Raw genomic sequence first — 14,458 nt, forward strand, 5'->3', positions numbered from 1 at the left:
AAGTACCTGAGAGGCTTGAAAACAGGTTAGTTATATAAAAAAATCTAGTAACAGCTGACTGTGGTGATCACTCTTTTTTTTTTCTTAAAAAACATCTTGCTGCATGGTGGTCACAGCACTTATTGGTGTTGTTACCCCACAAGCTCACCTTCCTCTGGGTTGCAAAGGGAAGTTAGAAGGGTGGGTGAAACTTCTAGCAGGTGGATGTGAACTGTTTGTGGTTTTAATAAAAGCACTTGAAACCTGGGCTGCATTCCACATTCAGACACTTCACAGGTGCCAGTCACTATGGCGACAAACTCACCAAGTCAGGCTCATTAGAAGACTTGCTTTTGATGGCTGATCAGATGGATGTTTGTCTCATAAATTCAGCAGTTCTTTCTTTTCTGACCCTTCATCCACCATAACCAGATAACTAATATTCTTTGTGGTACTGCTGTACGGCAAATTTTGACATAATGTGTCAGAAATAGAGTGGGTTACAAAACTCGTCTAAGAAGGTGGAATGCAGTAGATATTTGAACAAAGTGGTAAGACATTTCATTGCTATCTCTGAGTTGTTGAATGACCCTTGGAAAGTGGAGAAATGATACAAGGATACATCTCTTGAAAATATCAAGAAATGTCCCATGTTTTGTCTAAAATACTGCTCTGAATATGGCCTGTGGTCATAGTAGTCATCATTGCAGCATGAGCAGTGTCCATATTCTGCAAATCAAAATTCCTTGAGTACCTCCTGTTTAGCTCTATATATTAAAATTATTTGAATATTCATATTTTTTCATGAAAGCCCCTAGAATTCTGATACCTACAAATTTTAAAATGTAATTTTATTTTAACTCACATTAAAGTGTGCTGTTGAGATGTTTTTTACATCTTTCTGATCTTTTGAGCACCATAAACTTTCTTGGTCTTCAAGGTACAAGCTTCACTCCAACTGCTATTGGTAGTAAATTGTGCTGATAAAGGGAAACAGTGAAGTTGTAATTAATTCCTGTACTAAAAACTAGAAACTCTTCCAGAGCTATAGAGACTGCTCTGCTTATGTAGGCTATGTATGTCCATACACCTAACTCCTCTGTAATTTATGAGGAGAAGTACATGATTCCCATTCTGAATTCTTCTCTTGGCTAGGTATTCCTGTCCTGGATAACCACTGAGACTGCTAATTCCCACTAGTAAAGCCCTGAGGCCAGCTTTATTTCACATCCTGTCTGGCTACACTTGCTAAAATGTCCTGCAGAATCCACCTTATCTGCAGTGTTACATAAAGCGGATTCCAGCAGAAGGAACTTGACTTGCTAAGTGTAGGCAGAACTGCTAAGTGAATGTGCAGCTTAATCCGTTTCCTTGTACTTTAGAGGGCTGTAGGAACACTCAGGAATCTTTAATTTATAAAAGTGTGCACATGGTAAGAAGTGGCTGACAACTTACAGCTGGGACATAGCATGAATGGAAAGGTAACACCTGGACCATCTGAAGACCAGACTAGTCTGACTTTAGAATATCAGACTAGTAGAGCTGAGATGAAGTTTATTAGGAGGAGCATGTGGCAAAGCTCTCAGGTGTGGTAACTGCTGCTACTACCTGTGAGTTCAGGAATTTGAGAGAAGACCCAAGTGTGTGTTCTACTGCAGGTTGGCTACTGAGCATGCATTCAATTAAGCCTCAGAAAAGGATGAGGTTTGACCATTCCAAGCTTCTCACAGGATCTGAGCTGAAAGAGCTCAGTCTGATCATCTCTCTTCACAAATGATGCACTACACTGTATATTAAGAACCTTTCTAATAAGCAGTGCTCTCTTTAACATTTGGTGTGCTCACAACAGGAAGATTTTTTTTTTGTGTTAGGCTAAATGTCAGGAAATGAGAATCACGTTTTGTGCTACAAAAAAATTGGTCTCAATATCAGTGATCAGTAGAAGGAAAATGAGCATAATGGCATATGCAAATAATTTTAATTAAAAGTATAATTTTCAAAGTTATAATGAATTTGGTTTAAGAAAGGTTCAATGGTCCTCTTATGCAGGCCCCTAAATGAAAGCACACAGATTATTAAATTCTTAGAATTATCTGAAATTGTACACTTTTCCAATATTTATCAGTTTATTGACTTTAAAATTTAACTCAAAAAAATTACTATGCATTTTTCTACACGTTCAAATATGTATTGCCAATCCTATGAATATTAACCACATATCTACTCACAATTAAATTGCTGAAGAGGAATTTAATGTGTTACTGCAGAAGGTAGAAGGATAAGGAGACTTGAAAGCTGAATTCTGCTAGAATTTAATTCGTGAACTCCATTCCTAAAAATACTATGATCTCTAGGTTTTACTGCTCCAGGCTGCAGAATTAGTCCATATGTTTGTGGGATCTGTTTTAAATGATGACAGATAGCTGATTACTAATATTATCTGGTAACCTCTGTTTAACTGCAACTATCTTTGACTTATATCAAATTAGTAATTTATGTAGGGTTGAGGAATAAAAAAAAAATTGCTGCTACAGAGACATGATGTAGAGATTGCAGTTCCAGCAAGGTTCCACTAAAATCTTTTGCCTTCCTGATGGTTCATCTGTGAAGACTATGGGAAGTTTGTTTTTCCTGGCCAGATGTTACCCTCCAAGACATTTTGCTTTCCAACGCTTTTTTACTGCTAACTATAAAAAACCATACCAGAATTAAATATGCATCATGCCTTCCAGAAGATTTTTAAAAAAAAAGCTTTATTAAACATACACTCTTTAGAATATATTTAACAATTTCTCCCACCCTGAAGGAATCCTCAATCACACATACAAATTCTTATTTTCAGCACCAAATCAAGCATGTAAACCCGTGCTACTCACACACAGTAGCTGAATGGTAACAGAAATGGCCACTGGCACCTGAAACAACATGTAGAAAAGCAGCTCTCTAACAACTTAAAACTGGGTTAACATCTGCATGGCATATCAGGAATAATCACATGTCCTGTAAAACTACAGGGAGCAGCACTGGAAGCAAATCTGGTCTGTGACTATTTAACAATAAAGCAAACACCTTTTGAAGTATACAAAAGCCCCACCACTTCAGAGAATCTAAGTAGCTTAGGTACATTTCCAGGTTAATATTTAATGCTGGTTTATAGCATCAGACAGCCATCTCCATTTTAATAGGTGGATGAGGATTATAATCTTCAATCTGGAAGTCTTCTGCCTTGAAGTCGCTGATGTCTTTAATCTCATGAAGAATTCTGAGTTTGGGGAAAGGTCTTGGCTCCCTCTGAAGCTGAAATAAAAGCAAGCTTACTGTATAAAGCTAATACTTGAAAGCAGAGACTCTGTTCTCAATCTTCAATCAGACTACACTATGTAGGCTTTCCCTTCCCACCAAGAAGACTTACAATAAGAAAACAAAATTGAAGAAAATCCCAAGGCAGCTAGATAGAATCTACCTTAGTATTTTCACAGGGAGTAGTAGCATAATTATCAGATGAATTCCCTGATCATCCAAATGCACTGCAAGTACTTTCTGATAGCAAATCAGTTCTGGTGGTTACAGATTATATTCCTTCCAGGGGAAATTAAATTGGAAAATCTGACCCAAACATGCCTCAAATATTCTACAGCTTCTCACTTCCCATCGTTAGGGTCTGAATCAATAACTACTTCTCTGGATGGTTTTGAACCATACTAATAATGAGGACATTCATTCCAAGCTTAGTCTAATCAAATCAAACACTGATTTTATCCTATTGCAACAAATTACTTCCTGAAGAAAATGTAGCCTTTCTCAGCCAAACAGTATTACTGATTAACTCTGTGAATTTTAAGTGATCCTTTTCTGATATATTACAAAGACATTTTATTTTGTGTTGTTGGGACTAGGTGGAATAATTTTTGAAGTTAAAAGTGCAGATTCTGCTCTCTAACTTGGTTTTAGAGCAGTACACAGGTGTACATTTCAATCATGCTTGTATTGTATTTCTGTTTGCAACCTGAATTGAACAGATGTTAAGATATTACAGTTATTAGGATAGAAATGAGAAAAAAGCCACAAAAATTAATATCTGCAAAAGGATATTTAAAATATCAAGGTAATTGATATTTTAAATCAAGGCACTGTGGAAGATAAAAGGATAGAGTACAGAATGAGTACTTACTTGGACTTTTAGAGATTCCACATGGTTCAGATATATGTGAGCATCTCCTAAGGTGTGTATGAACTCTCCAGGCTGAAAAGAATGAAGAATACATGTAGTCAGGTTCCAAGAAAGCAAAACATTACAATGCTTACAGTATTGATTCTCAGCATCTGGCTAGTGTGGAATTGCCACTTCTGTACAGGATTGTATCCCTGAAAGCTGTGAAGGGCACAAGCTTCTCTGACTAATGCATAATTAATGGAAAATATAATGAAATTTCCACTAGCTTGCCAAAAAATTTATCTTTCAAATCCTGCTATGACAGTAGCTTTGGTAAATAAATGGAGCAATACTGATCTGCCCACTGACAGAGAAACAGGTGCAGCAGTGACATCCAGCTTTTCCACTCCACTTCTTGTAAGTACAGCTCACCAAAGCTGGTTCAGAGCAGCTGCCTCAGCCACTACTGAACAGCAGTGGAGGTGTCAGACACAGGCAAGCGCCCAGAGCTTACAGGTGGTGACTTACCAGCCCCTGAGCAATGGAATTTCACATGGGGAAGTTTCATCAGCTCTTTTACTGGCCTCTGACCAATGTTGATCAGCCCCCAGATGTGTTACACTGAAAACCACCAAAGCCATGAGAGGAAGTGGCTGAGAGGAAACAGCTGGACACAACGTTAAACTTCACTTTTTTTAGTAGCTTGGACTAATTTCTGTGGTTGCTGTCAAGTCTGATTCTTCCGTATTGCCCTGTTTTAAGAAGTTCCACTTCATGTTGCTGGTGGCAGGAGGATTAGGCACTGAAGGCCTTTCTAGTATGATTTTTTACATGCCCTAAAGAAAAGGGGTCTTCCTTTGTACAAGACTGTCGCACATTTAAGTTTCTCTGCCGAATTACAAAATACGGCTCTGAAGTCAGGGCAGGAGCTACTTGAGCACATACTACCACTCATCTACATGTAAGCATTTACAGTAAGAAATCTAAGAATTGCACAGCTGAAATTATAGCTGGAAGTTAAGATGGGCAGATTATCCAAATTAGAACCCTGACAGCAACTGCTGAGCTATTGCTCACTTCTAATAAGTAAAAAACACATGCTACAAAATCTCATCATTGGTATATTACTACCTCATGAGGACAAGCACTCAGTTCAGATTTCTAAGACTAATGAACAACAGGTCAGTCTTGACAGATTCAAGACATGAAAGAATCTTCTGCTTAAACTGAATTTTAAAATTCTTATCTTGCTGATTCTAACTGCCCATACAAACCAGAGGCAATTCACATCAAATTCACGGGGCCCTTTTTTACACATATATCAGTAAGATTTCAAACAGTATGCTCATTCCAGTTTTTCTTGCACATGACATGAAGAGCCTTATCTTTCAGTCCCTCCTTTCTCAGACAAGAATAAATGAAATTATTAAATAACCTACCTTCAGCCCTGTGACATGGGCAATCATGTACGTGAGCAGTGAATAGCTGGCAATATTAAAAGGCACTCCTAGTCCCATGTCTCCAGACCTCTGATAGAGTTGGCAAGACAATTCACCATTTAGAACATAGAACTGGCAAAGGGCGTGGCATGGAGGCAAAGCCATCAGTGAGATATCTAGGAATTGAGATACAGAAGGTGGGGAGGGGAGAAAACAGTAACAGCATTAGTATGTTATAAATGTAGAAGATGCAAAACTTAAACAAGCATGTAATGAGATACAGTAGAGAGCCAACTGCACTGTCATTCTGTTGCTTTTTTTCTTGTTTATGAGCTCTTGCTGCCCAAGCAATTAAGTCCAGGCCATGACAAGCTGTCTCCTGGGCTGTATGACCAGAAAGTCATAAACAGATATTCCACAGAACAGACTTATGCCATAATGCTGCACAGCAGTTTCTTTCTACTCACCTTGGTGAGACAGCTGAATTCCCTAAAGGAAGACATTAAGACTAAAATTAAGTATATACCCTAAAGCAAATTCCATCTGCTTCATCTTACTCTCTTCCAATTGCAATGTGTTTGTTGAGATATAAAAGTAATGATAATTTTTAAAAAAAAATCAGAAACCACAAGATCTGTGTGTTTTTCTACGCTTAAAAAGTGCAGAGAGTAAAATTACAGCTTGACAAAGAAAACTTTCACCAGATATTTTCTGAGGATATTTAGCCTTGAAAGTAACAGCAATAGCACGTGGCATACCCTTTCAGACAACAGTGGAAAATGCTGTGTGATTTTTTTGGAGCACAAGTCTATCACTGGTGAAAGTTAAACATTCATTTGTAGTAGCTCTTGTTTAGAAGTCTCTACAGAGTGAATAGATATCTGTGTATAAATAGACCCTATCATTTGTGTGATACAGGTTCATCATATGATCCCATGTTCAAGGAGAAGATTACAACACAAATAATATTTTTGTTCTCTAGTTTTAAGGGTGAAGTTTACAAGAGATTACATGGCTAAAAGCCAGACACATTGCTTTAATATAATTTTTATGGTTTGGGTTTTTTACCTTTTTAGAATAAGAAATACTGTGTTTGAATAGACTGTATGTCAAAGACACTGGCGTATCCCTCATTTTAACCTGGAGAGAAAAACTTTGAAGAAATTATTTTTGAGGTCTGAACATCAGGACAAAGTTGAAAGAGAATCAAGATTATAACTACTAACCAGTTTTACTGCACTCCTGGTAGTTTTATAAAGAATGAACAAGGACACTTAATGGAATTGACTGTTGACACAGGAGCAGAAGATAATTTAGCACACAGCAATATAATGTGCATCCCCATTCACTTTATGCCAGCTGTTCAATACCTTTGGGATTCCAAGCACACATAATGATTCTTCTGTCATCTGGATTGGTTTTGATCGTTTCAATCACTTTCTGCAACTGATCAACTCCTTGGTTGGAGTAATCTGGAGAAACAGAACAAGTAAGATCTAAACCAGACAGATTCAAGTCACGGTATTTTTTTATCACTCAGGCCATGTCCCGCTGAAAAGTGATACCCAAATGACAACCTCTGAAAATTTTATTGCAACTTTGAAACTGATTTATAAGGTGGCACCATCCAAACATAGGCTGTTCTCGGTCTTTCTTAGGATGCTCCAGAGCTTGTAAAATTCTCATGATGATATGTCTGTATGCCCCCCTCCCCATATATTTTGTGTGCTTTGTGTACCTTTAGCACCCACTGAAATAAGACCATTCCTATTTATTCCATTTTCAACCACTTGATTTATTTTAAGACGAACTTAAAATTCTGTATAATCACTAAACCCCAAGAAACAGAAGTTGCAATACAAAAAACTAGCTGGACAAAGCATGATATCACTCATGATGACTTGTTACCTAAATAGGACAAGAGCTGTACTGGAATGGACAAGACATTATCACCTAGTCAGTCATGGTATTTAGACTGATTTGCTTATTGCATTTCTGGATTAAAATGCCTTTCTAAACATTTAATTTGCATGCTACAGTGCTCCTTCTTATATAGAAAAAAAATTATGCCCAGACCAGTGTGCCAGGTGCCAGCATTCTTTACACACTCAAAAGAAGAGTTTTTGACAGATGAATAAATGCATCCATCTAGCACTCTCAAGGTCATGTATGAAAACTAAATTTACATAGCATTTAGCTCCAGAAAGGAACTTTAATTATGTGTAGCACAGGATATTACATTTCACCCAATGACACAGGCTGAATTTTAGGCTCAATACCAGTTGTGTAAGAAATTTTCTGAAATTAACTGACCATAGAATGGATTTCAGAATAAAAAAAGTCATTAGTTGTTAATCATTGTTCTGACTCATGCCAGTCAATCAGCATGGCTGGTAACTACTTTTTTCTAATAATTCTTTTTGCAGCAACACCAAATTATGGTTACAGGGAGACCCAAGTTGGAAAACAAGGTAGCAATACACAATTAGCATCTCAGGGAACTCTTTACCAGAAGTACCATGCCAGAAGCCTTGTCAAATGGTCATGTTAGTTCCTGAAGCTACTTACTCATCCATTAGTAATGCAACTTAAGGAAATCTGTTTCTAAGGAAAACCATGGGAATTTATCTTGCTCATTTTCTCCATGCTATGCTGTACCTTAAGACTTTTTAAGACGAGAAACTGTAAGTTTTCAGATGTGCCAGTTCACAATTTGTATCATTTGTGTTACCATAAAAATGTATTCTGCTAGTGGCCAACATGCCAATACTAAGAGTAATATCAGCAATTCATTGTGAGCTGCAGTTTGAGGCTGTACTGAAAATAAAACAAAACAAAACAAAATGAAAAACCACACACACAAAAAAAAAAAAACAAACCAAGAAACCTCACCTAGATAATTACCCATGTTGTTAATCCACATTAAAAAAAATCACACCAGATAGTGACAATCTGGTTTTTGACACCTTTTTCTTAATGGCAGTCCTCTAAGCATTTTCTATAGCCTCTCCTGCAGAGACTTGGAAAAGAGGAATCGATGCATTTGAGAGTCAGTTTAATAAACCAGTTCCACTGAAAATACCAACAGGTACTGCATCACATCACAACTTGTCACAGCTGTTCTGCTCACAGCATCATCAGCTGTGGAAACACCCTACTTTGTTCAGATGGAGAATGGAAAAATCTTTCTCTTCACTGCCTCCAGTGAATGTAGTGTACTGATGCCAGTTCTTCCCAGCACAACAATTTCATGGACCCTGCACTGGTATACAGAGATGGCAGCCTGTGTTCTGTTACCAAATGGAACTAGCTCAGGTTTCTGGACTTCAGCACACACATCCTTCCAGCTATCAGCAGCCACATCTGCCCTAGGTAACAGAGTAACAGTGTGTGCCTTGTGACTCATCTGTTCCACAAATACCGAACTATAGTATACAAAGCTACATCTTTCAGGATAATTAAGATTGAGTAAGGAAGAAAGTTCAATTAACTCTCTCAAACACTCTTTATTCTGGCTATCAGCTTGCTCTGTATGGTTAAGAACATTCCATTCCACACAGGCTTCTGGAAGTGATGTGTCACAGCTGTCTCACTGAGCACTCAAGACTGTATTTGGATGTGATTACCTGTATGCATATCTTTGTATTCTGCTCCAAAATGCCTCCACTGGAAGCCATACACTGGTCCCAAATCACCCTCCTCTCTGGTGCTGAAACCCTGCTTATCCAGGAACTCACGGGACCCATTGGCATCCCAAATCTTCACACCTTTTGCAGAGAGCTCTTTGGCATTTGTAGAACCCTACAAAACACAGTGAGAAGTCTGCATCCTAATTCCAACACAGAGGGCATGATTTAGAACAGTTGTATTAAGCTTTGCTAGTCCACAGTATTTCTCCACTCATAAAGGATGAACAGTGTAATTATTGTACTGCATGAGGTCCTTGCACACGGATAGAACAAAACTTGTGAGCAACACATTGGGATGGAGTTTGAAGTGCCACACTGCTGCTGTTTAGCTCAGGATTCTCACACTTTGTGAATGCACAAACAGCCTCAAGGTCAGCTGTGGAACATCATTTCATATTTGCAGAGAACAAGATGTTACTTTACAGATTGATGAAAATAAAAAAATAAAAAACAAAAACTGTATGGCCTAGGCACAGTCTTTTCCAAGCTACCTATAATAAAATTATGGTCTTAAAATCCTTTTGTGAAAATGAGAAAAAAATGAGAAAATAACCCAGAAAAATGTCACTGAATCCTGCAAGATGTCCAAATCAGCACACTCAAAAATCCAACACAGAAATTATGCTGGTTTGGGGAGTGTCTAGTCTTTTCCATTAAAAAGAAACAAAAACCAAAAACCAACCAACCAAACAAACAAACAAGCAAAACCAAAACCAAACCCAAAACAAAAAATCAATTTGTATTAGAGTCCTGCTATCTAGCAAATGCTTATGTAAATTCTCCCACACTTGCACAATATCACAACATAGAAAGGAACACTTACATTGTAACGAACTAGCTATAGCTGAATTTTATTATACTAGGTACAGCTATTTGCTCTATTAGATGTCATTTTTTTGCTATTAAAAAGTCTAGCATTTACATCAGTCTTACTTCACCCGTGGTTCCACACTGCTTGTTTGTTCAAGTCAAGCTACTTCAATATTAAAAAGCAGATCATTAAAATGCTTACTAGCTGTCTCATATTATTATTTCTAATTAAAACACATAGAAAAGACACTGCATTAGGTGTTGTAGCTGTGGAGTATATTCAAACTAGTCCTCACTATTTCAAATTTTCTCCTTTAAGAAGAACTAGAAGCGAAACTGTTCTGATTGCACTGGTAGCAATAGTCTGTACTAAACAGCAGAATGTCTTGGTGATAACGACCTTCCATGTGTGGTCACAGTATTAGGGGGTTGCATTTCTTCTGTAAAAGGAACAGAAGCATCTGCAGTTACCCACATGCATTAATCCGCTGCCCAGCAGCTGGTTCTGTTTATGCCACTCTGGGCCCACCACCCAGAGGGGCACCCAAATACCGAACCTTGATGAACCACAGCAGCTCCTCCAGCACTCCCTTCCAGAACACCCTCTTCGTTGTCAGCAGCGGAAACTGATCTGGAAAAGAGTTCCACAGTGTCAGCGGGGACCAGCCATTGCCAGGGTGAGCAGATTCGCCTTTTCCCCACACAGAGGGCAATGCCACCCCTGACATTGTGAGGGTGGGATATGAAACAAAGAGTTAGGATGTGTAGCTCCCATGGTCAGACCCCTCGGGTGGGAGGGAGCGAGACAGGCCCGGGGTGTGAGACCCCCACACTCAGCCCGGCTCAGGGCGGGGACAGGGAGCAGGGGCAGGAGCAGGAGCAGGGACAGGGAGCAAGCTCAGGGGCCGGGGTCGCGGCGGTGCCCACCTCTGAGGCTGTACCGCGCCTGCATGCCGAACACGGAGATGGTGCCGGTGCCGGTGCGATCCTCTCTCCGGTGGCCGTGCTGCAGGATGTGCCGCACCTGCTGCAGGTACTGCTGCTCGCCGGGCTCCGGGCAGGCGGCGGGGCCGCTCAGCAGCTCCCCGTCGGCGGGCATGGCTGGCGAGCGGCTTCTGGGCTCCGGCTGCGCGCCTCTGCCGAGCCCGCCAAAGCGCCGAGTTCCCGCCAAAGCAAGCCCGGAGTTCCCGCCAAACAGTGCCGAGGGGCGGGCGGGGCGGAGCGGCACCACCGCCACCTCCTCCCCTGCCCGGCCCCTTCCCTTTCCCCCCGCTTTCCTCTTCCAGTCCCGGGGGTCTCAGCGCCACCGCCTCCGCAGCCGCCCGCCCACTGTGGGCCTGCACGGAGCTGCTCCCCCTCAGGGAGGGCTGGCCCAGGCAGTGCCCCGAACCGTACCGACTCCTTCAGGTTGGATTTTAGGAAGAGTTTCTTCACAGAAAGGTTGATGTCATATCAGAATGGGCTGCCCTGAGAGGTGGTGGAGCCACCATCCCTGGAGGTGTTTGAGGAAAGACGTGGTGGCATGTAGTGCCATGTTGTAGCAGACAGGGTGGTGTTCCGTCCAAGGTTGCACCCAGTGAGCTCAGAGGAGCTTAAGTCTTTTTGTACTTGATTGACTGTGTGATTCTGTGACTTCGTTCTGCTCTAGTGGCGCCATAAGATTCATCCCATGCTGGAGTGTGCTGTTGACATTTGTCATCTTTCTCCCTGTCTCTGCAGCCTCAGGCACCCCCTTTCGGAGCTGAACAAGACCAAAGCCTTCAGCTGGGCCTGGCAGGCTGCACACATCTGGCACTGGATCCCCCCAGCCGGGATATCCCAAAAAAGCCCCTGTGGCAGCCTCCCTTGTCTCCTCTGCTGTGGTGGCCCTGCAGTGCCGTGCCCCATGCACAGCTCACCTTCCACATCCAGCAGTGTCACCCTGAGCTGAGCTTCCAAAAGCAGGTTCCTTTCATGCCATGCCATGCCATCAGCTTCCTGCTTCATATTTTATTGGTACATTTGCTGCTCACTAAGGGTAGTCCTCGTCACTTGGGTTTATCGTGTCTCATCATGTTCATCTCAGCTTCTCCCATGTCCCAGTGTAATTTTGCATCCCAACCCGTGTCTGATTGCAACTGTTCCCAACACGGTGTCCTCTGAAAATTTTCTACATATAATCTCTGCTAGTCAGAAGATACTGATTCTTCTCTGAATATTTAATCATTAGTATCTCTTGGAAGTCAAGAATTTCCTGAGAGTCACTTATCTCTGAGATAAAGCCCAGCTTTCTGACAAGTGACATGTTTATGTTATGTTATGACTGATAATCTCTCATGATTAGGAGCCTGAAATACAGGTTTATATGAGGGAAGCTAAGGACCACAGAGGACTGTGGATTAGAAAATGCTACTTTTCTTTGCAGCATGCAGAAAATAATCTTTTCCACTAATTAAAAGAGTGAAATAGCTTTTTTCTTGTATAGATTTGTATACTTAACATGTATGTAAAGAAATAAAGGAAAACATAAAGTGTAAGTAGGGTGTGGATGTTTTTCTCTGCTCATATCTGATAAAGATATTTTTGTACACTTTGAAATTAGCATACTTCATTTAGCAGAGCTACAGTTAGAAATGGTGCGTGTACCTGTGTGCAAAACACGCTTATAAAAGCTTTGCATGGCAAATGATACCAAATCACCTAGAGCTCTGCTTCTAGCTGAGAGATATATCAGTTCTAGAACTTTATTATAATTTACAAATACCATTGAAAGCTGATGTGTATAATTTAGGAAGAAACAAGCTTCTTTACTGATAAAGGTTTTTAATTAATTAAGAAATAAACTCCAGAGGCAGACTACTGTTTGTAAGAAATGCCAAAGGCAGAAGACTTACTCATTAGTGCATATTCAGATAAGTCATTTAATGTACACAATAAGCATCAAAAGCAACTGGAAGGAAAAATTGAATATTTTCATTGCAAAATAATATGCTACATGCAGATGGAAATCTGGTTGATTCAGACTTAGCTGAATGTGCAACATCTGTAGGGATCAGTCTTGAAAAGCCTTGAGAATGTGCTTGAATGTAAGTATGCAAATAGAAATTACTTTTATGCTTACAGCTGATTATGTCCTTAAATCTTTGCATAACCAGAGCCATGACTTGTTATCAAAGATTACCTTACTGACAACATAAATAACATTTTATTTAAATAAACTAATACTGAAATGGATTTGGTTTGGGGTTTGAGTTTAAAGATTTATACAGTCTTTGGTTGATAGCTTATATGTCACAGTATTTACTAAGCAACATTTTATTTATATGCAACTATTTTAACCATAGAAATTTAACAGTTAGCTATGTTGAGCATAGGGGTAGTTCAACTAAGGAGCATATACTTTATTTCAGGAAGAAAGAATTCACACTTCTTTCCTAGGAGAAAAAAAAAAAAAAGATTATACATTTTGGTTTTGAATGGAGAAAAATATGTTAGAAAAGTAAGTATATGTGGAATGTAGCAGTGTCCTGCTATAGAAACATGCATAACATAAAAACCAAACAGAAACTTTTCTTTTTCTCTCCCTTTCTGTTCTCACAGATCTACCCAGTTTTCTTGTAGAGTTTTAACTCTTTTTTTATCCATTACATTTTCATGTACTCTAAGCCTTGTGCAAACTGAATGGTGGTGTGATTTTGAAATCAACACTGCTTACTTTTCCCAGGTATTAAATGGGTATACAAGATATGCCCACAGGAAAATCAGACTAAGATTCAGGCTAAAAATCATCATCAAACTACAGAAATAATTATTGCCATCATCAGGCCCTGAAGATTAGTATTCCATCATCTGAAAGAGTATTTATCATTTATATTTACAACTGCATATAAATTACAGAGAATTTTGAATAAAAATTGTAGAGAAAGTGTTGGAGCATTTTATTCCAGATGTTTATAAATATCAACATGTAATTTCACCAACATTTACCTAAACAAAGTACATGGTTTATTCTGTAAATTCTGCAGCTCACCTCAGCCTCTCTGGTGGGAGTGATTGCTTTCATCTGCTCAAAAAGTGTGCCTCTGACCTCAAAAGAATAAGCAGATTTAATACAAAATGCTGAAATCTTCTACATCTACTTTGTTAACGTTGAATGCTCTTTCCCTGCCTCCTGAGACTTTTCCTTGTGTGCAGGTCATGCTTCAGTTGCTCAGCTGAGGAAATCAGCTATGGCCTAAAGAGAAACTGTCCAAGTCTGGTCCTTCTCAGAAGATTTGGGGACACTACAGTGATTTGCCTGAAAGTCTCATGTGTCTTGTGGCTCTGTTCACCTAGAAGAGACAACTCTGAGAGTCAGAGGCCACTAAAGCTGTGCATCCCAGAGTCCCCTTGGAAGGGAAACACAGGGA

The 14,458-nt window shown here is 39.8% G+C and overlaps 1 protein-coding gene across 1 annotated transcript; it reads right to left on the bottom strand.

Moving 5' to 3' along the window:
- Positions 1-2,715: 2,715 nt before the first annotated feature.
- Positions 2,716-11,184, bottom strand: TYMS (thymidylate synthetase). The gene is made up of 7 exons (XM_058032524.1): positions 10,998-11,184; positions 10,628-10,701; positions 9,198-9,372; positions 6,942-7,043; positions 5,572-5,747; positions 4,151-4,222; positions 2,716-3,276 (listed from the first exon to the last, which is right to left on the bottom strand). Exons 1-7 carry the CDS (start codon positions 11,167-11,169, stop codon positions 3,139-3,141), a joined length of 909 nt encoding a protein of 302 aa, XP_057888507.1. The 5' UTR covers positions 11,170-11,184; the 3' UTR covers positions 2,716-3,138.
- Between the last annotated feature and the right edge of the window lie 3,274 nt (positions 11,185-14,458).

This window comes from Melospiza georgiana, chromosome 1 (assembly GCF_028018845.1).
Source record: "Melospiza georgiana isolate bMelGeo1 chromosome 1, bMelGeo1.pri, whole genome shotgun sequence".
NCBI classification, from domain to species: domain Eukaryota; kingdom Metazoa; phylum Chordata; class Aves; order Passeriformes; family Passerellidae; genus Melospiza; species Melospiza georgiana.

Coding starts and splice junctions, on each gene's coding strand:
- TYMS (XM_058032524.1), bottom strand. CDS start 11,169: ATGCCCGCCGACGGGGAGCTGCTGAGCGGCCCCGCCGCCTGCCCGGAG. Junction 7,044..9,197: donor ATACAAAGATATGCATACAG/GTAATCACATCC, acceptor CTGTTTCTCCAG/ATTACTCCAACCAAGGAGTT. Junction 3,277..4,150: donor TGGAATCTCTAAAAGTCCAA/GTAAGTACTCAT, acceptor CTTTTATTTCAG/CTTCAGAGGGAGCCAAGACC.